This window comes from Nansenia antarctica (genome assembly GCF_963989245.1).
Source record: "Nansenia antarctica genome assembly, chromosome: 14".
NCBI classification, from domain to species: domain Eukaryota; kingdom Metazoa; phylum Chordata; class Actinopteri; order Argentiniformes; family Microstomatidae; genus Nansenia; species Nansenia antarctica.
In genome coordinates this window covers 13,806,369-13,831,990 of record NC_137684.1, presented here as the reverse complement: position 1 = coordinate 13,831,990, position 25,622 = coordinate 13,806,369, and the positions used below count along the sequence as shown (strand labels likewise).

Here is a 25,622-nt window from a genome sequence, read left to right as displayed (position 1 = left end):
TGTGGTCTAGCGCAGCTGAGCACACTGACCCCCTGAGCACAGTCAGAGGCAGACACAATGAATTGCTAATGACACTCTGGGTGACTGGCAGGGAGAGGGCCTCCGCACACACACGGCACAATAGGAGACCTACGCAAGCGCCCCATGTTTGATGTCTATGCGCATACACACACCGCTGACACGCACATACACAAACACTCAATCACCAGCACGAATGTATTCGGACGTGGAATAGTGAGTGTGTAAGTGGGTGTGTGAGTGTGAAGAGAAAGATCGAGGGAGTATGTAGGAATTAGAACTCTGGTTATGGGTGAGACTTTGTCGCTGTTAAGTATTGGTGTGTTAGTGTGTGTGTGTGTGTCTGAGAGTGTGTGTGTGTGTGTGTGTGTGTGTGTGTGTCTGTGTTTGTTTGTGTTTGTGTGTGTGTGTGTGTGTGTGTGTGTGTGTGTGTGTGTGTGTGTGTGTGTGTGTGTGCTCGCACACTGCTTCTGTGTGGAGGATGTTTGGAGATGAACGTTTGATCTTCAAAGTAGGTATTAGGCTGCGTTCACACCGCAGGTCCAAGTGACACAATTCTGATAGACAACTCGGATATGTGTCATTTCTACTGCGGTCTAAGCAGGCAGGTCATATAACGCTCAATTCTGATTTGCACGTCATTGAAAATACGACGGTCTTCGCATTTTGATGATGTTTGACGTCAGTTTCACTCACTTCAACAGTGAAGTGCTCTTTCTTCTCCCAGCCTTACAATGTGCGCAATATTTTTTGCAGACCTCTAAACATACGGAAAGCAATGGCTTTATATTATAATATATATGCCTGAAGAAGTTTGAGTGTGCGGATGCTGTTATTTTGCACTCTATTGATACTCTTCAGTTCCAGCACCTCAGCAAAGTCTGATGAGCGGTGGTATTGTCACTATTATAATATATATATAAAAGGGATTATAATTTCTGTCTTGTTTGCGTCCATTGCAAGTCCCGGCTGTCGGTTTACTTTCATTTTCGATGTACGCATGCGGGTCATTACAAATGTTACGCGTGTAAACACAGGTATCAGATATGGGTCATTTGAAAAAGTAGGTGTAAGCAGGCGCTTAAAGGCACCAAATGGGAACTAGGCATTACGACCTGCGGTGTAAATGCAGCCTTAGGGTGTGTTCTCACTAGAACATTTGCTTCACTTGGAATCAGAGTTTAGGATAAAATTTGTTTGCTCTGCGTCGTTTGGAGCGGTGAGAACGCGCATTCGAAGTCACTCCCGGAGCAAACAACCGACGGATGCTCCGCTTGAAAAGGGTGGTTTCGCTCCGGTTAGAAACGACGCATCCATCACTTTGCTTCGCTTTTGGTGAGAACGCTGCTCGAGGCGGTCCATAGGAAAACAATTTTCCATTTTGCTGACCAATCAACTACCACGTCTGTTGCTTCGATTGCGTATGTTACTTCGTTTACATAAAGGGCTGTGAGAACGCAAATCAGAGAAATAATTTATGCAACAATGTTGCAAACTCATCCACTTGCTCCGGCTCCTGATTCAGACTTTCATGTGAGAACATGACCTAAGAGACAGCTAGCGTCCTCAGCTTGGGTCTTACCCATGGCCTGCTTCCCCATGGCACACTGGTAGGTGTTCCTGGGAGACTGGTTGTGGTGGGGGTACGGGATCAGGCCAGCACAAACCCCCAGCAGGGTGAAGGGCTCGATCTCCAAGTGTGTCGTTGTCCTAAAAATCACAACAACAACAACAACAACAACAACAACATCAGCATTGACACTGGCACTTCTAACAATTAGCCTACATTATACAACAGTTAGTTACGACCAAGTCATTTGATTGGACAAGAGGCATTCCATGAGTAGTATGGTATAACAGCACTGGGACTTTTAAATGTATCACTCCGCCGCACAGGTGTTCTATTAAATGACCGTTAATACAAAGTAGATAGCCTGCGGATGTGTTCAGGTTACTAGGCAACAGTCCAGATGAAGTTCAGTTGCAGAACTATTTTTTGTTGGCGGAGCCAAAATAAATGATTAAATAAACAAACAAATCATAATCTGTTGTTGCTTACCACTGTTACCTAATAAATGGCGCTGTAGAACTAAAAGCAATAAAAGCAATATCACACTCGAGGTCGTGCTGTTATACTGAATATCAGCACGGCTGTGATCGTACCTACGACCGAATCACAGCCGTGCTGATATTCAGTATAACAGCACTCCCTCTCGTGTGATATTGCTTAATTCACATACAGATTAGAAAATGATTACAAAGTGACCACAACGTCGGAAACAAACGAAAGACAAAACAGAGAGTTCACGTCTATGGAAACAGCAGAGAGAGAGAGAAGAGCGAGTCGCTCACTTGTCGATCATGTGCTCGTAGAGGGCGATCTGACAGTCGTTCTCTTCGTTCACGTCCAGGTACTCCACCAGGCTCTCATGCAGGAAATCCTCAAAAGTTCTGAAGTTAGGAGAGGAGAAAAAGTCACAGAAACATGACGATTCAAGAGCAGTGATAATAAACATAATTTTCCATGAAAGAAAAAAAAACCTGTCACATTTGTCAGGTGAAAAGAGGAAATGGCGGCACTCAAATTCACAGCATCCGGAAACATCCGATGTCAGACAAATTCAAAGTCATAGAGCTAAATGCATGCATAGATAATAATAATAATAATAATAATAATAATAATAACTTTCTATTTGTATAGCGCTTTTCCTGCAAACGTTGCAGCTCAAAGTGCTCCAATCATTATAGAATCAGAATTTAATAATTTACTAATTTAAAGGCAATATTAAAAAGATGGGTTTTTAGTCTTGACTTGAACATATGTGCTGAGGTTGCATCCCTAATGTAAACTGGCAGTGCATTCCACAATCTGGATGCATAAAATGAGAATGCAGCCTCACCAAATCTCTTCTTTTGTACATGTGGTACACAGAGACAACCAGCATAGATACCAGACAGATCAGCTGTGTCCTTCTGTGTTGGGTTCTCTCAGCCTCACCTGTACCCCTGGGTCAGCTCCTCGATGTGTCTGTTCTTGACCATGGGCTGTCCCTTCTTCACAATGATATACGGCCTGCCAGGGACGGCACCATGACGTTAAAACAAACGGCAACGGCTTCTTTGAATCAGAACAAAGGGTGAATCATCTCTATCATCTCTATTATTATATGACTCTATTCTGTCTCTTGCCTTATTGGTTTTCTTTTAGAACTATCGTCGTTTTTCTCTTGCTGCTGCAACGTCGAGGAACCGAAGCCTAAGAACTTTACTCTCTAATACTTCAGTATGATGGGATGGAACAATACACTTGATTCTGATGCAGGGTTCCCACACCTTCTGAAACATCACATTCAAGCACCTTTCAAGGAGTTTCAAGACTCAATTCCCTCAAATTCAAGGACCCAACACGGCATAGTTTGAGACAGATCTAGATGAGTATTGATATAATAGGAACTATCCGCTCACAGACAACAATTAAAAAGAGAGGCTCGAATGTGTGAACACTAGATGGTCTCTTGCCTTCTCTACCACAGCACAGCAAAACAATATACCGTATTTTCCGGACTATAAGTCGCGGTTTTTTTCATACTTTGGCTGGTCCTGCGACTTATAGTCAGGTGCGACTTATATATCAATAATTCATAATCTCTGACTGACATGAACTGACATACGGTAATCTCTGACTGACATGAACCAAGGAGTAACTTCCGCTAGCGCCTCATACACGATAGAATAGCCATTATACTCGACAATGTGGACATTAAACACGACAATGTGGACATTAAACATGATGTTATGGACCTTATACACAATGTTATGGACGTTAGAAACGATATTAAAGTCATTTATTCCTTCCAGAGGCTGTTTAACGTTGCAATGTTGTACCCGCGAGTAGCATTTTGCTACTTCCGGTAGCGCTTCATACGCGATAGAATAGCCATTATACTCGACAATGTGGACATTAAACACGACAATGTGGACATTAAACATGATGTTATGGACCTTATACACAATGTTATGGACGTTAGAAACGATATTAAAGTCATTTATTACCTTTTAGAGGCTGTTCAAAGTTTCATTTTTCCTCCGCGACGCCATGTTGTTAGCCCCGCGCTAGCTAGCGGACTTTACACTCGATAATACAAGTATTCCTTAACCTTTCAGAAGAAGTTTCAACGTGAATTATGTCCTTCCTGGGCTTACAAATCCTCTCATGTCTCTTCACAGTGCCAGACTAGAGTCAAGCTCAACAGGGTCTTCTTTCCCCGCTGATTCCGCCAAGCCCGTTCCCTTGAACCATGCGACTTATAGTCCAGTGCGACTTATATGTGGTTTTTTCCTCTTCATGGCCCATTTTTGGCCTGCTGCGACTTATACTCGGGTGCGACTTATAGTCCGGAAAATACGGTATTGTGAAATATGTGTAAAGTTACAGAGACTTATTTACTAGTTGACGAGCTAAGTAAAACATTCTTGAATATACTGTATATATTATTATGGGGAGAGAGAGGGGAATGTCATATTCTACGGTCTATTTTCAAAAACAAAAAACCTTGATTTCTTTTTCTCAAATTCACAAACTTTCAAGGATTTCAAGGACCCGTGGGAACCCTGCAAGCATAAAAAGAAGGTAGGTGTCGTGTCTCCTCACCTGCAGAGGCGGCCCCCGTCAGAGGAAACGTACACGCAGCGGTCTGTCAGGTTGGTGGAGATGGACACAAACTCGTTGATGAACCCCGCCCTCCTCATCAGCCTGAAGGTGTTCACCAGCTTCGGGTGGTCCCGGATCACCCCCAGGATGTTACCTGAGGAGAGACACACCCAGGATGTTACCTGTGTTACACACCCAGGATGTTACCTGAGGAGAGGACAGACCCAGAGAGACAGACATACACTACACACCCAGAGACAGAGAACACTGACACACACCCCTTTACACACACACACTACACACTACACACTACACACACATACACTACACACACATACCGGTACACTACACACCCAGAGACAGAGAACACTGACACACACCCCTTTACACACACACACACACACACACACACACACGCACGCACACACACACTACACACCCAGAGATAGAGAACAGTCTGACACACATCCCTTTACACACACACACTACACATTACACACACATACCGGTACACTACACACCCAGAGAGACAGAACAGTCTGACACACATCCCTTTACACACACACACACACACACACACACACACACACACACACACGCACACACACTACACACTACACACCCAGAGATAGAGAACAGTCTGACACACATCCCTTTACACACACACACACACACACACACACACACTACACACCCAGAGAACAGTCTGACACACATCCCTTTACACACACACACACACACTCACACACACTACACACACACACACACACACACACACACACACACACACACACACACACACACACGTCGCTCTGCAGGGCTTTGACACCTGCTGTTGCTAATTAATTAAGCTCTGTGGCAGCAACATAATTTGACAGTTATCAGTGGCTAGAAAAACATATACAGTAATTAATGGACCCAGTCCTGTCTCTGTTATATATAATGCTTAATGGTAGCACAACATGAATACCTTATCTGACATATTCTAAAGCATAAAATTGCTTTCGGTGCCTGGACATACCATATTTTTCCCTTCATGTTTTACGGATTTATATTCACAAAGGCTTATGAGTCCTTTCTAAGTCATCAACTACTGAGGGACACACTACTGTGTGTGTGTGTGTGTGTGTGTGTGTGTGTTTGTGAGAGTGTGTTATGTTCGTATGTTATTACAGGGTTCCTACAAGTTTCAACAAGTCAAATTTAAGACCTTTTTAGAGACCTCTTTGGATAGAATTTTAGACCTATTCGCTATACCATATGATAGCTTTTTGTCATCCTCAAGGTGATGAAATTAGGGACATACAGACAAGAAAGGAAGCAAATTGGCATTTTTGTGGTTCCAGCTGGATTAATTTCCGCGTAAATAGATCGGACTGATTGGTCGGACTGATTTCCTTGCAGGATATAATTCTTAAGACCTAGCACCTCATTTTTAGACCGAATAACTGAAGTTCTGGACCTTTTTAGGCCTTAATGTTTGGTTTGCTGGATTTTAGACTAAGGTTTTTTAAGACCAGCGCGGGAACCCTGTGTTACCATTGAGGAAGACCAGGAAGACAGTGGGGTAGGACAGCTCCTCTCCACACAGCAGGTTCACGTCCTCCACGCCCATGTTGAAGGCCAGCTTGACGATGGGCCCGTCCTCCATGTCTGTGGTTATGTGGGTCATCAGGGCCAGGTTCTTCACCAGACCGCAGGCCTAGGACACACACACACACACACACCACACAACATAATGGTAAATGGACTGACTTATATAGCGCCTTATTCCAAAGCACTTTACAACGGCCTCTCATTCACCCATTCACACACACATTCACACACCAATGGCGGCAAGCTACCATGCAAGGCGCCGGCCAGCTCACTGGGAGCAATTTGGGGTTCAGTGTCTTGCAAGGACACTTCGACATGTGGCTAGTCGGGGCTCGAACCGCCGATCTGCCAACCTTGCGATCATTAGACGGGGGCTCTACCTCCTGCGCCACAGCCGCCCCGCCACACAACATGGATGTAGGAACGGGATCATTCAGTTCAGTTCAGTTTTAGACACATTCTTCGAAAGGCACATTTAGCAGTTAACACAGCGGTTCCATTTCCAGAACTGTCGATTGACACACAGAGCCAAGGGTTTTTGCGTGAACCCCTATCACCAGAGCCTCTGTGGAGGTCAGGGGTCGGTAAAGTAGGGGCCAGGGGTCATTTACATTTATTTACATGTTTGGCATTTAGCAGACGCCTTATTCCAAAGCGACTTACAACCGATACATTTGACTAAGTAAGTGAATCATCAATCCACCAGTCGTAGCAGGAAGAGTAATCTAGCTCAGGCCCGGGGCCACTGTGATAGAAGGAAAAACGTCTTATTTAAAAAAAAATATATAGACACTGGAGAACATAGAAACAGTACAAGGGGGGCAGTAGAAGTCATAGGGGACACAGTAAAAAGCTAAAAGCGGGTGTCTCAGGAGACGCAGTGCTGGGGGGGTAGTGGATATAACGGTACAGTGCTGGGGGGGTAGTGGATATAACGGTCCATGGTAGGGATGGACGGTTTTTCGGTTAAACCGAAAACCGGGGTTTATAAAAATAGAAACGGTTTTTTATCAAAACCGTCTGAAACCGGATTTTTTTTTTTTCTTTTTTTTTTCTTCCTATGTTGTTCAAAGAATAAAACTGGAACATGTCACATGTTTGTCGTGTGTGAAAATAACAATGATACAGTCTGAATCTGCCGCGCAATGAGTGAGAGGTTTGGTCAGTTGTGAAGAATAACTGAGGATTAATATCTAATTGGGATTATATTTAAGGGTAACGAATCACTCTATGGGAAAGATAGTTGCCTTCAGTTATTGGTAGATAGGAAAGGTTTTTTACAATTACTCGCTTACATTTATTTAATAAGATCATTTTCGCTGCTCTCTGTAAAGCGCATTGGGTCACTTTTGTGAGAAATGCGCTATAGAAAGAAAATGTGATTTGATTTGATATCAATCAATCAATCAAACTTTATTTATGTTCTATAGCACAAATCATGCATTGAATGTAACTCCAAGTGCAGTATTTACTAAACCACAATATAATAAAACAAGAGCTATACGGATCAAGAGTGTTTGTGCACAGCACCACTGTGTGTGAAGGCGCTACTGAAAGTGATGACAGAACGCATGTCTCAGAAGATACGCGGTCACTTAGTGACGCAAAGGTAGTTCTGTATTTATCTCTAGTACATTTATTTTGAAAGCTCTATTTTGACAGCTCTACCATGGGCACTTTTATTTTGATGGGGCATTCTTTGTTGATTGACTTACGACAGTTCAGGACGAGTCAGTCTCGCGGCATGTGGTTTTTATGAAAAGCTTTAAGTATGTTCACTGCATAATTCTAAGTCTAATATTTCAGTGATTATTGAGCAGTATTCAAATATTTAAATACATTGAGCAGCAGCTGAAACTTTGTCTAAGAACCAAGATATTGAGAAAGCAGTTCATTCAATGAAGACGCTGTTCCAAGAGATGATCTTCCGTGCAGGCGAGCACCCTGGATCAGCGGAGCTGGTGTGTTAAGAGTTCATGTGTTTTCATGTATGGTGTAGCTTACAAAAGTCTGCCTTTCCACTTATATTTGTGAAACTAAGTAGCCTAAATGTGTTGCGACTGTGCTTACGGTGTTTTAATGGTGTTCGACATGAGTGTATTGTAGCAGTAGGGCTCAATTATTAGAATTTTTTTTTATTTTTTTTTCGTTTTTTTTATTTTTTTTTTCCTTTCGTTTTTCGGTTAACCGGAAAACCGCGGTTTTAGTCTTTGACGGTTTTTCGGTTTCAATAATTGGAAACCGTCCATCCCTAGTCCATGGTGGCTGACTCACCTCTCCCTCCGGGGTGTCTGAGGGGCACAGCATGCCCCACTGGGAGGGCTGCAGGGAGCGCGGCCCGCTGACCTTCCTGGTCTTCTCAAACTGGGAGGAGATGCGGGTCATCATGCCCAGCGCCGAGATGAAGGAGAGGCGGGACAGCACCTGGGTCACGCCCTGCCGGTCCATCTTAAACCTCTTCAGAGACCAGTTCCCCTGGAGACAGAGAGAGAGACGCCTGAGGCCTGAGTCCCTGTGACTAGTCACGGCTTTACCCCGCAACCACCTTCCAGTCAGCTTTGACGAGCAATGTTAAGCATGTTAAGAACATACAATGTACAACCAGCACTCCAGTTGAGGGGGATGGCATGGCAAATAAAAACGGTCAAAATCATCCCCCTTCTAAAACTGCCATCCCCTATGTCATTTTATCAAATGAACGTGGAATGAAAAAAATATTTTGCACTAATTGTCCTCTGCATTTGACCCTAACTATGTAAGAGCAGTGTTAATATGGTAGCCTGGGGACCGACTCCTGTTCTGAGGAGCCTTGGTCAAGAGCAATGACAGGAGTATCTGACACCTAAACATCCATAACATGCATGTTGTTTTAGGAGTATAATAATTATCTTTATACTTTAATAATAATTACGGTACACAGTTGGTCTCCCACCCTCTGCGCTGTCATCAGCACAAATTGTCCCCATATAAAATCCACCATCGCCCCTGATTTATTTTTATTTTTTTTACAACTTGAGAACTGTGTACAACAAACATCAATAGGCGATGGCACTGACTGTGGATATAGCGTTGACCATGCCGTTGGTGATCTGATCTTGGCGCATGTGCTTGACGATGTCGAACTGAGCGGCCCGCTGCTTGGGGATGATCTGGTCTGAGATCTTCTTCAGCTCAGAGTTGAACTTCTTGAAGAGATCCTCAAACAGCAGAGACAGGAGCTGGCAGGGAGAGGGAGGGGAGACAGCACGGGAGAGAGAGGGAGGGGAGACAGTATGGGGGGGGGGGACAGCACAGGGGGGGGGGGGAGACATCACGGTTAGACAATATGATAGACGTTTAGAAGATGCTTTCATCCAAAGTGACTTACAGTCAACACGTACATTCATGTGTCAACACACACATTCAGCATGTGGCTCTTGTGGAAATCAGGCCCATAACCAAGTGAGCTATTCGGTTGTTAAGTCGTGACGTGTTTTCCGGGTCCAACATTGGCTGAGGCGCTCTCTTCGAAATACCGCAGTGCTGTGTCCCTTGTTGTATGAATAGATTCGAGTCTAAAAAACCACTGAACTGTCATTCTACCGCTTTAGTACACTGGTACGGGGATTTTTTTATTTGGACCCGGAAATTGCTGACGTCAGACTTAACAACCCGAATTGGACTTTTCAACCAAGTGAGCCTTGAGTTACACTGGATTCCAGGGTGTAGTAACCAGTGCTTGGATCTGTAGGATCGCTTTACTGTCAAATGATCCTGGAAATCACAGAAACACAAGAGGCAAAGTGAACTGAAATAGAATCCCAGAACTCTCCTAGATCACGTTGAGTTCCAGACAAACTCTCAGTTCCCCAACTCCTCCTGGCTCCTTCCAGCTGTTCCTCTCCTCTCTTATCAGCAGAGCGAGGGAGACAGCGGCACATTTAATAACCAGGTGTGCCAGCGTGGTGATAAGCCTGACCTGGCCTCCCTCCCAGGTCTCTCTCTCTCTCTCTCCTCAATAAGGCCTCTCGGAGGGAACCCCTCTCTCATAAGCCCCCCCCCCCCCCCCCCCCACCCAACACACATTTGCATACATCAAAACAAACAACCAGCGCCGACCGAAAATTAATAAAGAAATTAAGCTTCCGTCGCACAGCCGGGCCAATTAGTTGAATGTCAGGGAATCATAATTGGAGAGTGAGGAGATTGCTGGCGTTGGGAGTGTATAAGCCCTATTGAAAGGAGGCCCCTGTTCACCCCCTCCTCCGTCTCCCCCCCCCCACCTCACTCTCACTCCTCATCCAGAGCAGGTTGGGGGGGGGGGGGGGGGGGGAATTAAAGGCCTTAAGACAGCGGTAATTACATTATCAGAGCAGGGCCTGCGGATTAGCTCAATCGCTCCTGTCAAGGCGGCCATTCTTTTGTCACAGCGCAAAAAAACAAAAATCCCTCCGCTTCCAGGGCCCTGGGATTCTGGTGGCGCTGCATATCTCTCCCCCGACAAAGGCAGTCGGGGAGGGGGGGGGGGGGGAGAGACAGAGGGGAGGGATGGATGCAAGGGGGAGGAAAACAAAACAGGCCAAAACAAAGCAGAGGGGAAATAATGAGAGTATTAATAAGGAAGGGAGGGTGAGACAAAGACACAGGTGAGAGATCAGGGTATGGGGAGGCTGGGGAAGTTTGTGTTTGCTACAACAGGCCTGTGATCAGCTCTCCACAAGTGTATAAGCCTTTGAACATATCTGTGTGTGTATATTATCATGTATGTCTAGTATGACAGAAGATTCAGTGTTGCGTGGTTGGTTGGTTGGTTGTGAGTCAACACGGGGATGAAGAGGTTACTTCAAACAGAGCGAAAGCTCAGCCAGGTAGATGGAGGAACAGGAGAGGGAACGGAAGGTGTGTTCACCTGGCCAGCCAGCTCCAGACGCTTGTTGCCATAGTAATCCCTGTCGTCCACCTTGTTCGCCCCCTGGGCCAGGATCACCCTGCGCACCATCACCGCCAGGTAGATGCACTTGGCCCGGAAGTTGAACTCCTTCACCTAGGAGACACGTCACAACACAGGGAGACAACGGTGAGACGCCATTGAGTAATGAGTTGATTTTTACGGTACATGTGGGAAAACGGTTTATGTCGGCATTTCCAGGGCCATGGCAGCATAGAACGTCGACTTGGTACATGCTGGCATGTCTAACCCTACCCCTAGCACCTAACCCTAACCCTAGGGTGACTTACAGGTACGTGAGTCAGGATGAGGGAGGTATAGGGTGACTTACAGGTACGAGAGTCAGGATGAGGGAGGTCAGGGTGACTTACAGGTACGTGGGTCAGGATGAGGGAGGTACAGGTGACTTACAGGTACGTGAGTGAGGATGAGAGAGGTATAGGGTGACTTACAGGTACGTGAGTCAGGATGAGGGAGGTACAGGTGACTTACAGGTACGTGGGTCAGGATGAGGGAGGTACAGGTGACTTACAGGTACGTGAGTCAGGATGAGAGAGGTATAGGGTGACTTACAGGTACGTGAGTCAGGATGAGGGAGGTACAGGTGACTTACAGGTACGTGAGTGAGGATGAGGGAGGTACAGGTGACTTACAGGTACGTGGGTGAGGATGAGGGAGGTACAGGTGACTTACAGGTACGTGAGTCAGGATGAGGGAGGTACAGGGTGACTTACAGGTACGTGAGTGAGGATGAGGGAGGTACAGGTGACTTACAGGTACGTGGGTCAGGATGAGGGAGGTACAGGTGACTTACAGGTACGTGGGTCAGGATGAGGGAGGTACAGGTGACTTACAGGTACGTGAGTCAGGATGAGAGAGGTATAGGGTGACTTACAGGTACGTGAGTCAGGATGAGGGAGGTACAGGTGACTTACAGGTACGTGAGTGAGGATGAGGGAGGTACAGGTGACTTACAGGTACGTGGGTGAGGATGAGGGAGGTACAGGTGACTTACAGGTACGTGAGTCAGGATGAGGGAGGTACAGGGTGACTTACAGGTACGTGAGTGAGGATGAGGGAGGTACAGGTGACTTACAGGTACGTGAGTGAGGATGAGGGAGGTACAGGTGACTTACAGGTACGTGAGTCAGGATGAGGGAGGTACAGGTGACTTACAGGTACGAGAGTCAGGATGAGGGAGGTACAGGTGACTTACAGGTACGTGGGTGAGGATGAGGGAGGTACAGGTGACTTACAGGTACGTGAGTCAGGATGAGGGAGGTACAGGTGACTTACAGGTACGTGGGTGAGGATGAGGGAGGTACAGGTGACTTACAGGTACGTGAGTCAGGATGAGGGAGGTACAGGTGACTTACAGGTACGTGGGTGAGGATGAGGGAGGTACAGGTGACTTACAGGTACGTGGGTCAGGATGAGGGAGGTACAGGTGACTTACAGGTACGTGGGTGAGGATGAGGGAGGTACAGGTGACTTACAGGTACGTGGGTGAGGATGAGGGAGGTACAGGTGACTTACAGGTACGTGGGTGAGGATGAGGGAGGTACAGGTGTCTTACAGGTACGTGGGTGAGGATGAGGGAGGTATAGGGTGACTTACAGGTACGTGGGTGAGGATGAGGGAGGTACAGGTGTCTTACAGGTACGTGGGTGAGGATGAGGGAGGTATAGGGTGACTTACAGGTACGTGAGTCAGGATGAGGGAGGTACAGGTGACTTACAGGTACGTGGGTGAGGATGAGGGAGGTATAGGTGACTTACAGGTACGTGGGTGAGGATGAGGGAGGTACAGGTGACTTACAGGTACGTGGGTGAGGATGAGGGAGGTACAGGTGACTTACAGGTACGTGAGTCAGGATGAGGGAGGTCAGGTGTCTTACAGGTACGTGGGTGAGGATGAGGGAGGTCAGGTGTCTTACAGGTACGTGGGTGAGGATGAGGGAGGTACAGGTGACTTACAGGTACGTGGGTGAGGATGAGGGAGGTACAGGTGACTTACAGGTACGTGGGTGAGGATGAGGGAGGTACAGGTGACTTACAGGTACGTGGGTGAGGATGAGGGAGGCCAGCAGCTCTCGGGCCTCCTCCATCTTGGTCTTCTTGGGCCCTCCCCACATGCGTTGTCTCCTGACTTTATTCCCGATGTATTTCAAAGCCTGGGAAACACACCGCAGAGACGGGAGATTAATACTCAGTCATGAGAAAATACAGAGTCATATAAAACCTGCCCAGCAGCTTCAGTCATATGTATTATACAGACAAACTCTTTAATTAAAATGGGTGCAATAGAAGTGTGTCTTGAATAGAAAAACACAAATGCACATTGTAAGGATGTAGAGTTGTAGAAGGGGAAGTGAATCACAAAAGCCACATGGGGTAAGTCACCCCCTGGCATGTACAGTCATGTGAAAAAGATAGGACACCCCATGAAAACCGTCTTTTTCGACATATGAACATTTGATCTTCATTTTAACAATATTGAGAGATGGAGGTAATACAACTAAACAGATCAAAAACTGAAAAAAATCTCTTGATTTGTAAAATATAATTAATTTACAATTTTCTTGTGAGGAAAAAGCTATTAGGGCAAACTTTTTCCTCAGTAGGAATTGGCGTCTGTGTTCATTTAAAAATAAATAAATGATAAAGTCAAGTTTCATTGTTTTTAGTTCAATTACATCACCTTTATCTATATATATAGTTTGAATGTCCATATTTCTTAAAAAGGAACTAAATATGTCATGGGGTATCCTAATTTTTTCACATGACTGCACATGACACACAGACAGAGACACAGACACAGACACACGCACGCACGCACGCACACACACACCCCCACATCCATGCCCACGCACACGCACACGCACACACACACACACCCCACACACCCCCACAAACACACACACACACACACACACACACACACACACACACACACACACACACACACACACACACACACCTGAGTCAGCTATACTGTGGACTGCTCAGTGTGGGTCAGAGGTCAATCAGACTGAGCGCTCCACCCAGACCACCCAGACCACCCAGCCTGCCGGCTTAGACAGGGTGTGGAGGAGGACCAACACTAACAGCTCTGAACCAAACATACCAGCTCCATATATTCAAAGCTAAATATGAAAATGCACACAGATCATGGGCTTAATCTTTGTGTGCTAGTGGGCCTAAATGTTTAGTAAACACATGTATCTAATACACATCTGTTTATACATATCTGTTCGCAGGGCTGTACATAAACCTTTTGAAGCAGAACTAAGCGTATCACTCATTAAAGATGTAACCAGAATGACAATGAAAAGACCTGACAGAAAACATGACAGAAAGCATTCAAATCCACAGACACAGTGGTTGCTAGGATGCAAATATGGCCCTCATCAGTGCATTGCCATTTCCTTCTACTAAGTAAGGGTCTTGTTTCAAACAAATGGGGCTATTCGGTTGTTAAGTCTGACGTCAAACATGACGTTTAGCAATTTCCGGGTCCAAACCAGAAATTCTGGTACCAGTGTACTACCAGTGTACTACAGTACCAGTGTACTACAGTACCAGTGTACTACAGCGGTAGAATGACAGTTCAATCGTTTTTTAGAATCGGATCTATTCATACAACAAGGGACACAGCACTTTCCTGTTTTCCCCATATTGTCAGCGTCTTTGAGCTTCGGAAAAGCGCTATACAAATATAATGAATTATTATTATTACTGAGGCATTTCGAAGAGAGCGCCTCAGCCAACGTTGGACCTGGAAACACGTCACGACTTAACAACCGAACTGCATTCATCAGCAGACGTCCAAGAGGACATTTTGAATAATTACTTAATGACTTCAATAACTATTTCATCGGAGCGTGAGTCCGTCCCTGTCCGTTGACAATAATGGTAGACTATCGGTAGGTGGTTGTCACTTCACTAAAGCCTGGTACACATATAAGGATTTGCTTTATCTGAGAGACCCCACACATGAAGATAAAAAATCTTGGATTGAACAGTCGAGGCAGCCATGTGCGACAGGGCAAATAAAGTGCCGAAGAACGAAAAGAAGAAGTCAGCTCGCTTCTTGATTGGCTACATTCCATCCACGTCACAATCGGACTCGGGAGCAGGGTTGCCAGATGGGATTGACACTTTCCAGTCTAACCACAGTCTAAAACCGCTAACTCCACCCCCCCAAAAAAACTAGCCCATCTGGCAACCCTGCTCGGGAGTTGTCGGGAGTTGAGTTGCCCACACATAAGGATTTTTGGTCGTAAATATTGAACACGTTGTCCAACATGTCGGCCCGACCATTTTCCGAGCAGATTGTCAGGAGAAATGGACTCTTAACACACCTCATACCACAGGATAATCTTGTAGGATAATCTTTACAGCCATCCGATAATCGGGCGTTTGCTGTCCTTGGTCGGAAGGGGGAAAATCGGGCCAAAACCGGCCAGATTATTTTTATGTGTGTACCAGGCTTAAATTGAGGCCCAACCACTGTCAGCTTCTCAGATCAGCTATACCCCCTCAGGTGAGGGTGGTTTAGTGAGAGTGCCCTGCAACATACAGGACAGTAACATGCAATTCATCAGATTCAAGTATGGTTCCAGTGTGGGCAGACAGGGAGCCCCGTACCTGTGTCTGGGTGAAGATCTGGGCTTTCTGGCATTCCTCCAGGCTAGGGGAGAAGTTAGCCATGACGTGCTCTTCTGTCCCGATCATCTGCACTATCTCCTGGTCACTCTCCACACCCATGGCCTGTGTGTCAGAGAGACAGGAAAAGAGGGTGAGGTGGTCATAACACACGGAGGACAGGGGACGCAGTATGGGGAGAGGATGTGAACGTGTGGGTGGGTGAAGGGGACAAACGTGGAGGGAATAGGGGAGAAAAGAGGAGTTGGTGGAGGTGAAGTAGAGCTTTGCAAGAGATGGAGAAGTGGGGGAGTGGACAGTAGTTGGGATAGAAGCACACGGAAGGAGAGGTGGAGGAGGTAGGAAGAGAGGAAGAGAGGTGGAGGAGGAGGTAGGAAGAGAGGAAGAGAGGTGGAGGAGGAGGTAGGAAGAGAGGTGGAGGAGGAGGAGGTAGGAAGAGAAGGAGAGGTGGAGGAGGTAGGAAGAGAGGGATGAGAGGTGGAGGAGGAGATAGGAAGAGAGGTGGAGGAGGAGGAGGTAGGAAGAGAGGAAGGAGAGGTGGAAAAGAAAAATGAAGAGGTAGAAGTAAATGTAGAGGTGGAGGAGGTTAATGGAGAGGTGGAGGAGGTACATGGAGAGGTGGAGGAGGTAAATGGAGAGGTGGAGGAGGTTAATGGAGAGGTGGAGGAGGTTAATGTAGAGGTGGAGGAGGTAAATGGAGAGGTGGAGGAGGTAAATGTAGAGGTGGAGGAGGTTAATGGAGAGGTGGAGGAGGTAAATGGAGAGGTGGAGGAGGTTAATGGAGAGGTGGAGGAGGTAAATGGAGAGGTGGAGGAGGTAAATGGAGAGGTGGAGGAGGTAAATGGAGAGGTGGAGGAGGTGAATGGAGAGGTGGAGGAGGTAAATGGAGAGGTGGAGGAGGTGAATGGAGAGGTGGAGGAGGTGAATGGAGAGGTGGAGGAGGTAAATGGAGAGGTGGAGGAGGTAAATGGAGAGGTGGAGGAGGTGAATGGAGAGGTGGAGGAGGTGAATGGAGAGGTGGAGGAGGTTAATGGAGAGGTGGAGGAGGTTAATGTAGAGGTGGAGGAGGTGAATGGAGAGGTGGAGGAGGTTAATGGAGAGGTGGAGGAGGTTAATGGAGGAGCATGGAGAGGTGTTGTGGGAGACACAAGGTTCTCTGACATTTGCTTATGCAAATGAGGAGCTGTGGGAACCGAGCTGGCTGGCCCACAATGCACCAGGGTGTCTGCTGTTTGGCCGCGCTGCAGAACACAGGGCGGCCCGGTAGGAATTCAAGTATACAGTATTCAAGAGGGAGAAAGTGTTACTGTACACTGTTAAATGAACATATGTGAATACAAACAAATTACCGTAGGCCTAATGCATTTTGTTTTTCTGTTGTTATTACAGGTAATAAACCTATATATTAAAAAAAACATTCCAATAGTCAAACGGACCCAAAGAGAGATGGAGATTTGCAATAAGTATATACTGTATATATTTATAATAAATAATTATAAGTATAGAAGTTACATAATAGATACATTCTCAGATTCCTACCGATCACATATCCCCCTATTTATATCCCCCCTATTCATGTCTATTTATGTCTCATTCTTGTTTTTTTATTATCTTAGGACTGTGTTTGATTGTTAACACCTAGGGCTTTTCGTTGTACCTGTTACAATGACAATAAAGATCATTCATTATATCAACCCACTGTCTGGGTTTGTCAGGAATGACGAGTAAGAAACTACAAAAAGTCAAACATAAATAAATGAATCTTGAGCACATTCATCGTTGAATTCAGGTTGAAGAGGAAAGAGTGAGGTGGAAACCCAACTTCACAGATGCTCTTTAGTCTAGTCATATGGCGCCTCCTATTGGACACATTTGTCCATGGTGTGTCTGTGTGTTCACAGTGTATGCGTGAGATCCTTCACCTTGAATATGATGGCGATAGGGGCGTCCTCTGACAGTGTGTTGTGTCGCAGGTAAAACCGTCCCTGCTTGACGACCATGTTGGTCCTACTCTTCTTCTCATGGGTGGAGCTGGAATGAAGAAACACAGTGGTGTGAATCAGGGTTCCTGATTTAAGACCTACATTTAAGACCTTTTTAGACCTTTTTTATAGACCTCTTTGAATAGAATTTTAGACCTATTCGCGACACCATATGATAGCTTTTTTTCATCCTCGAGGTGATGAAATTAGGGATTTCACTGCCATAAAGACAAAAAAGGAAGCGAATTGGCATTTTTAGACAGAACAACTGAAATTTGGGACCTTTAAGGCTTTTTACGACCAGCGCAAGAACCCTGATGAATATAGTGTAATGGTTACAGAGAGTTTGGAGACACAAATACAGGACCCAGTCCCCTCAAGCATTAAAAAACAAAATAAAACATTGCATTCTAAAAATGACGTATGCATGACTTTAAAGTGCAGATGAAGCTAAATAAGCAGGAGGTCAGGTGAGGTCGTTATGGAGGAGAGTGACGGCACCTGGTCACAGACGCTCCCACAGCACCCTTCCTGTCCTGCTCCACGATGACGCGGTTCTTCGACAGCTGTTCCTGAATCAGAATGACCTTCTCCTGACCCTTCACGATGAAGTACCCCCCTGTGGACATCAGAGAAAGAGGACACTGACTCACTTCTACAGGTGGAAAACTCAACTCAGCTCAGAATTGTGATGACAGTCAGCGTTGTCATTCTAAGGCCTAGACTACACGTATATGGATATTTTTCTAAACGCATTTTTTTATTACAATTGGACCATACGAACACGGCGTTTTCACTCACATCTCTGTCGTATGGACAGAGATATTTTTGTGGTGTGGACAGAGTATTTTTTTTAAACGAGGACAGAAAATATAATTAAAATATTTTTAAATATCCATATACGTGTAGTCCAGGCCTTATAAATATCCATATACGTGTAGTCCAGGCCTTATAAATATCCATATAGGTGTAGTCCTCCTAAGGTGGTCATGGGTGTAGTCGAGGCCTGAGGGGCTCGTGCGTACCCGGGTCCAGAGGACACTCGTTCAGCTTAGAGAACTCCATGGGCGTCTTCCCAGCGAGGACACAGTTGGAGCTGCGCAGCATGATGGGCATCCTGTGGAAAAGAACAGTCAACCCGTTATTAGCATCTGTCTGAGAGACTCACTGAACAAAGACAGCATTTTTTCAATACAGATTTTTTTATCACTTCAATATGTGTAGCAAAAATAAACTGGCAAGTGCCTTAGCGTAGTGTAACACTAAGAAAATAGACAGAGGGACAGAGCAGTACCTTCCAATGGGCAGGGCGTTGCGGATAATTCTCTGACTTCCACGGGTGTACTCTATGTCCACTGTGATGGGTGCCGAGTACGTCATGTCTCTCAGACGACACTAGCGGAAAAACAAGATGTTGTTGGTGAGATATGGATACTCAAACTGTGCCGTCCCATGGTGAATGCATTAACCCTAACCCTAACCCCGCTAGACCAACTATACCTGTTAACAGCACTGTGACCATGTTCTGTAAGTAAGTAAGTAAATAAGTAAAATGTATTTGTACAGCACCTTTCCCAGATCAAGGGTCACAAAGTGCTTTACATATAGAGAAACATAATAAAGAAGAAACATAATAAAACATAATAAAAGAGCGAAAGTCATAGCAGGTTAAAATAGGCAGACAAGTGAAAATAAAAGTATGAAAGTAACAGGTGTACAACAATATCAACAGGACACAGAAAGACCTGCTTTTGGGGCTATCCAAAAGCCTGCCTATACAAGACAGTCTTTAGCTGTTTTTTAAAAGCCTCGACGGAGCCATATGATCTAAGATCCAAGGGCAGAGCATTCCAAAGCCTGGGAGCCACGGTTTGGAATGCTCCATCACCCTGTGTCTTCAGTCTGGCACGGGGGACAACCAACAAACCCTGGTCAGAGGACCTGAGAGACCTACTGGTCTACTGACGCAGTAGGTCACAGATTGACACTTTTTGCTTGACACCGTTGTGCTACTTTTCATGAGTTGAGATATGAGTGGGAGATCATTGATCAGAAAACAACAGACAAAACTCACCTCGTGTGGAGACACTGGTCTGGTGACATTGAAGCTCTCTTCAACATCAGGCATACCCACATAGATGTTGAGGTATCTGGAGATGAGAGGTTTCAGTGATTGGACTTTTAGTTCGTATAAAAACCATGTTGCTGGAGACACAACAATAAGTGGTCGGTAGCCTAATGGATCTTTATTGAATGACATTAACAGATTCTCCAAGAATCAATGGTTATACATCATTAATGTACATTTCTGATTTTCCCTTTAACAATGACTAGGAGCAGCTGCTTACTTCAGGTACCACATTGGATCAGCATCACTTGTGATCTTTTCATTTGCTTTCATGATCTTCTTAATCTGTAAGAAAACACAACATGCATTTTCACATTTAGCCACATAAGGTAAAATCACACATACATCAATAGAGCTTCACAGATAAACAGTATGTTGTAAACTGCACAGTACAGACAGAGTTCAATATTCCACATCAGAAGCACTATCTGATCTTGTGTATAGGCCTACATTGCATATGCATATCTATCTGCAACATTCATTCTGTTATTCCATCATAATCCTTACCTCCACATTGATGAAATAGTTGAAGGAGTCGATGTGCTGTTTCACCAGGCCTTTCACCTAAAATAATAGATACTTTAAATACAGTTCCTATGTCTGGGAATCGCAAACTGAGAGAAAGATCTGACCTAACAAGAAGATCCCAAACTGGTACAATACAATTCTGAGTGGGAGGCACAACATCATAGCACTGCAGGAATAACATCACTTCTCCTTACCTTCAAGAAAGCTGGTAATAGTTTCCATTTTTCCTGTTAAGAAAACAAGCAGTTATTGCTGAGATTCAAATATCATCATAATCAAATGAGTTTAGGCAATTATTATTATTATTATTATTATTATTATTATTATTATTAGTGTTCCTACTACTAGGTAGTAATAGGAACAGTGTTGTTATTGGTGGTATACTTCTTCTTCTAATTATTATTTTCCTCGCTTTGGTCAAATTGCTCAAAAGGTCCCTGTGCATTGCAATATCATCCTCTCATGTGTATCTACTGTAGCTTTGTTGATGAAATCAGTGAGTTTGTTATGCAACTTCGCCCACCTCCCCACTATCAAACTGCGACACTTTAAATGAATGTGCAATAACACTATGTGCAATATGACAACCCTCGGGTACATAAGGTTCAGAGATAGGAAATGTTAGGATATTTATAGCATAGCATAGAGTACAGCACAGTGTTTTATTTGTATAGTATAGTATAGTGGATAGTGTACATAGCCTTTATTTATGTAAACCAGCTCTTTTCCCTTCTTGTTTTTAGTTTTCTTTCCTAGCACCAGGGGAGCCCCCCCTCCCAAATGTCGTTGTATGGTACCTGTACTATATCAATGACAATAAAGACCATTCATTCATTCATTCATTCATTCATTAATATCTAGCCATGCATCTGTCTGCTCCCCTCGCTGTCCAGCAGCAGACCTGCGTGTTGTCAGAGTCTGTGCACCGACACCTTCATATCTCACCTCTATGGTGTTGACAGGTGCCGCCAGCTGCTCGGGGCTCATGTCCCCAAACTCTTCACCAAGAATCTCCATGGTTATGTCTATGAGTTGTGTGATAAACGTGTGTTATAGATTATAGTTCACACATGATCAATATCGCCCAGCAGACGGATGCGGCCACAGCATACCATGTGAGAACATGTGTGTTACAGCATAATAGTTCCGTGCGGATGAATAAACCGTGACTTCTGAGTTCCGCGAGGAAACGTTCAGCCGTCTTCTTCTTCTTCTGTTGGGTTGAACGGCAGCTTGCATCCTTAGCGGTGCACTACTGCCATCTTCTGGATTTATCCAGTTACTACATTGTCCATCTCGTCAGAAGTCTCCCCATCAGCCTAGAATCAGCCATTGTCATAATACAACTAGTCATAATTCAGTTGCAGATATCGGCAATGTGAATAGCTGATATCTACAACTGAATTGTAGATATCTGTAATGACAAACCCCGTACACTTGAATGGCAAAATAAATTTGAATCTTACTAGTCAAAATATAAAGCAACAACACTTTGATTGGCTACAGGGTTAGGGTTGGGTATTGAACACAGACAGGCCTGAGGACGGAATGAAGAGTAGAGTGTCCAGTGTTTTATGTGGTATCTACCTAGCAACAACACTTTGATTGGCTACAAAATGAAGCATCATAATTTATGCATTTTTGGTGAATAAAGTCTCCCTTGGCAGTCTAGGATGTTGACAATGTGGGCGACTTTATTCACCTCGGTGATAAATTAACCACTCACTCATTCACAGGTGTCAGGTAACAGGGACTTTATTCATCAGGTGTTGATGTTTGATATGCAGTGATGATAAAACCACCACAGAAACAGACCATTAGACAAACGTATAATATCACATAGAGAAGATCTATCTCTCTCATATTAACATCACAGTCACCCTTATTAAACCGTTTTTAAGCATCTGATTCCCTTTGCAAGCCATTAAATCAATAACATTATTATCAAACGTACATTCTGTTAAATGTAATTACGTCACACACATGCAGAGACTGAAGGACAACTTATGTTTGTGTTTTAATAAGCCAGACAGCCAGTCTGCTACCTCACCATCACCGTTCTAGAGCGCTGGGACCTGATTATTAATGTGATCAATGGATTTTATCAATCCAAGTGAATTTAATTGTCTGAACATCTTCAATTATACACACCCAGTATTCATTACACTCAAAATCCCCCAAATAGTTATACATTACAATGACAACTAGCTAATAATGAAAATACAGTATGTTGAGAGCATCTGATTTATAATAATGTGAACACCCTGAGAAGTCAAACAGTCTCATGTATATAGAGTCATATTATATTCTTATGAGGCTGGAGAGGCTGGGCTGTATCTGACATTGCTGCTGCATATTCACCATCTCTAGCAGACACACTGAGAGCACAAACTATGATGATAACAAACGATAACCAGGTCAGAAATTACTCTGTGGTAAATTATACCATAACCTTCCCTAATGAGTGACAACAGATAAAGATAGTTCTAAATGCTTCTTTTACTGCTTGGTCAGAGTTGAAGGTTAAAAATCAGTCAGTGTGATTGACAGGAGAGATGATCAGAGGGGCAGAGTTTTTACCACCATAATTCAGGCTAGGGTTGAAGTATGGATAGAGTTTCTCAGTGAAGGTGCAGCCAGTGAAAGAGTAGATCAGAGACCTGGCCTCCACATCATAAAAGGAGACCTGGCCCTCCTCATAATCCACAAACACCCCCACCTTCTGGGGCTTCTCTCTCAGGGACAGGAGGACACCAGGGCCAGCTTTAGCCCTGTACTCATTTCCATTCCTCAACCAGACAGTCCAGTATCCATCCTCAGGTCTCGGTATGATAACCCCCTTCCTGTTGATGGACTCTCTGGCCACTCCTACAGTCCACGCAGTCTTCTCCTTCACCTTCACTTCATAGTAAAACCTCCCTGAGGAGAAACCCTCCTTTCCTAAAACACAGGCAGACAGGGAAAACCTCTCTGCGTTATCAGGGAGATTCTTACTTGTGGCTCCACGTCTAACTTGTTTCCCATCCTCAGACAGAATGAGACATGGATGTGCTGTATCAGGGTCCAGAGTCACGTCCACTGCATACTGCTGACTTCTCTTCAGCTTGACTTCAGGCAGCTTCTCCATCTCTGTATTCAGTGTCGCCCCCAGCTCAGACAGAACTCTCCTCACAGACTCCACATTCAGATCACTGTGGACGCTGACCTCAGACCAGTCCTTGGTGTGTGGAGGGGTGGACAGGGATGGGAAGCTCTGGAGGAGGTGGAGGTGGTCCTCAGTGTGTGAGAGCTGCTCCAGCTCAGTGCTTCTCCTCTGTAGCTCAGTGATCTCCTGCTCCAGCTCTTTAATCAGCCCTTCAGCCTGCCTCTCTGCTGCTTTCTGCTTCTCCTCGATCACGTCAAGGAGCTCAGCCTGGCTTCTCTTCATGGAGTCCACCAGAGCAGTGAAGACCTGTACGCTGTCTGCTTTCTCTCTCTGTGCATCTTTCTTACTAAGATCTACTGAGTGTTTGATCTCTGAAACCTTCTGCAGTCGCTCCTGGATCATCTGCTGAACATCTGCCTCTGTCTTCCCCAGCTGAGCCTTCCTCTCTCCATACTCCTCCTCTATGGGGACGGTGTCATGAGTCTTGTGGTCTGTCTCAGTGCAGAACTGACACACACACATCTGGTCACGCCTACAGAACAGCTCCAGGAGTCTGTCGTGCTTCTTACACATCCTGTCTTCCAGGTTCTTCACAGGGTCGATCAGCTTGTGTCTCTTTAAGGCTGTGACTCTCTGATGAAGCTCCAGGTGAGTCTCACAGTAAGAGGTCAGACACACCAGACAGGACTTCAGAGCCTTGAGCTTCGTCCCAGTGCAGACGTCACAGGACACTTCTCTAGGTTTGACAGGTGTGTCTGGGGCTGGGCTGCTGGCTGCCTTCACTTCAACAGACTTCCTAAACTGAGCGGCAATCTCAGAGATGAAAGTATTGACAAAGAGATCTGGTCTCTTATCAAATGCTTTTTTACACATTGGACACTGACACAGGTCATTGCTGTCCCAGTACTTTTTGATACAGACCATGCAGAAGTTGTGTCCACATTGAATAGAGACAGGGTCAGTGAACACATCCAGACAGATGGAACAAAGGAACTGCTCCTCAGACAGGAGACTGCTGGAGGAAGCCATATCTAGAGAGACCAGAGGTGACACCATAAAGCATTTCCTGGAATCAATCAGATCTCGATAGTTTGAGCTATGGAGCTGACAAGACTGTCTTATGGGATTATACAGCGACCAATAATGATAACATTATTCTACATCACATAGGAAATAGTCCTTCAACCAAATCAATACTTTTTACATACTGAACCGTCTATAAACAGAGTGTGAACACAATAGTTTATCTTGACTTGTCATTGTAAGTCTCTCAACTCACCTGTCTGTGATTCTGTGAGAGTGTGGATGCTGTCTCTGTCCTTTCTACTGTATGTGTGATAGATGTCTGTTTGAGGACGATATCTAACAAGTTTGAGAGAGTCTGCTCTCGTCCACGATACACTTTATGTCTCTACACAGTTTAGTTTCATTTCAGCTGCCTGACGTTGAGATGCTCCTCCCCTCCCAGTACAGCTCTCCTCCCTGGAACAGAGTTAACCCAAGTTTACAGGCTGCTCTGTTTCTAACATGTGGTTTTACAGACACGCTCTTCTTACCTATCATTTCCAATCATCATATTGTTCCCAGTCAGTATAAACTGTAATCAGAATAATATTTGTGATCAGGACTAAGGTTGCTACAGAGTAAACACTTCTTCTGGCATGGATCACCGTGTTTGATGCCACTTAAACACTCATACTCTCTCTCTCTCTCTCTCTCTCTCTCTCTCTCTCTCTCTCTCTCTCTCTCTCTCTCTCTCTCTCTCTCTCAGGTGCCAGGTATGAACAGTAAACAGGAGAGTGTATCAGGTCATAGGTTGCTACAGAGTAAAGTCTTTCTCTGGCACAGATCTCAGTGTTTAATGAGGCTTAATTCACTCATTGACAAAGAATTCCGGAACACTCACCACATAGAGTGCCAAGCGTTTTATGTGGTATCTACCTAGCAACAACACTCTGATTGGCTACAGGGTTACTTCAT

General features: G+C 45.0%; 2 protein-coding genes across 2 annotated transcripts in view; both read right to left on the bottom strand.

The window, feature by feature from the left end:
• Positions 1–21,565, bottom strand: part of polr3b (polymerase (RNA) III (DNA directed) polypeptide B) — a gene marked incomplete at its 3' end in the record, with an annotated part of 35,066 nt that extends 13,501 nt beyond the window's left edge. Inside the window, exons 1-19 of the mRNA XM_080545189.1 lie at positions 21,443–21,565; positions 20,692–20,724; positions 20,477–20,533; positions 20,190–20,254; positions 19,916–19,991; positions 19,136–19,236; positions 18,867–18,958; positions 18,343–18,460; positions 17,782–17,890; positions 15,842–15,964; positions 13,249–13,365; positions 11,154–11,288; positions 9,322–9,483; positions 8,540–8,740; positions 6,209–6,371; positions 4,670–4,823; positions 3,017–3,091; positions 2,371–2,469; positions 1,601–1,728 (exon numbers count right to left, since the gene is read on the bottom strand). Coding sequence (XP_080401315.1) covers positions 1,601–1,728; positions 2,371–2,469; positions 3,017–3,091; positions 4,670–4,823; positions 6,209–6,371; positions 8,540–8,740; positions 9,322–9,483; positions 11,154–11,288; positions 13,249–13,365; positions 15,842–15,964; positions 17,782–17,890; positions 18,343–18,460; positions 18,867–18,958; positions 19,136–19,236; positions 19,916–19,991; positions 20,190–20,254; positions 20,477–20,533; positions 20,692–20,724; positions 21,443–21,514 — 2,080 coding nt within the window. The 5' untranslated portion in view covers positions 21,515–21,565. The remainder of the gene's footprint in view (positions 1–1,600; positions 1,729–2,370; positions 2,470–3,016; positions 3,092–4,669; positions 4,824–6,208; positions 6,372–8,539; positions 8,741–9,321; positions 9,484–11,153; positions 11,289–13,248; positions 13,366–15,841; positions 15,965–17,781; positions 17,891–18,342; positions 18,461–18,866; positions 18,959–19,135; positions 19,237–19,915; positions 19,992–20,189; positions 20,255–20,476; positions 20,534–20,691; positions 20,725–21,442) is intronic.
• An 829-nt stretch (positions 21,566–22,394) lies between these two features.
• LOC308170401 (E3 ubiquitin-protein ligase TRIM39-like) lies at positions 22,395–25,039 on the bottom strand. Its single transcript, XM_080545194.1, has 2 exons — positions 24,922–25,039; positions 22,395–24,673 (listed from the first exon to the last, which is right to left on the bottom strand). Exon 2 carries the CDS (start codon positions 24,669–24,671, stop codon positions 23,028–23,030), a length of 1,644 nt encoding a protein of 547 aa, XP_080401320.1. The 5' UTR covers positions 24,672–24,673; positions 24,922–25,039; the 3' UTR covers positions 22,395–23,027.
• Between the last annotated feature and the right edge of the window lie 583 nt (positions 25,040–25,622).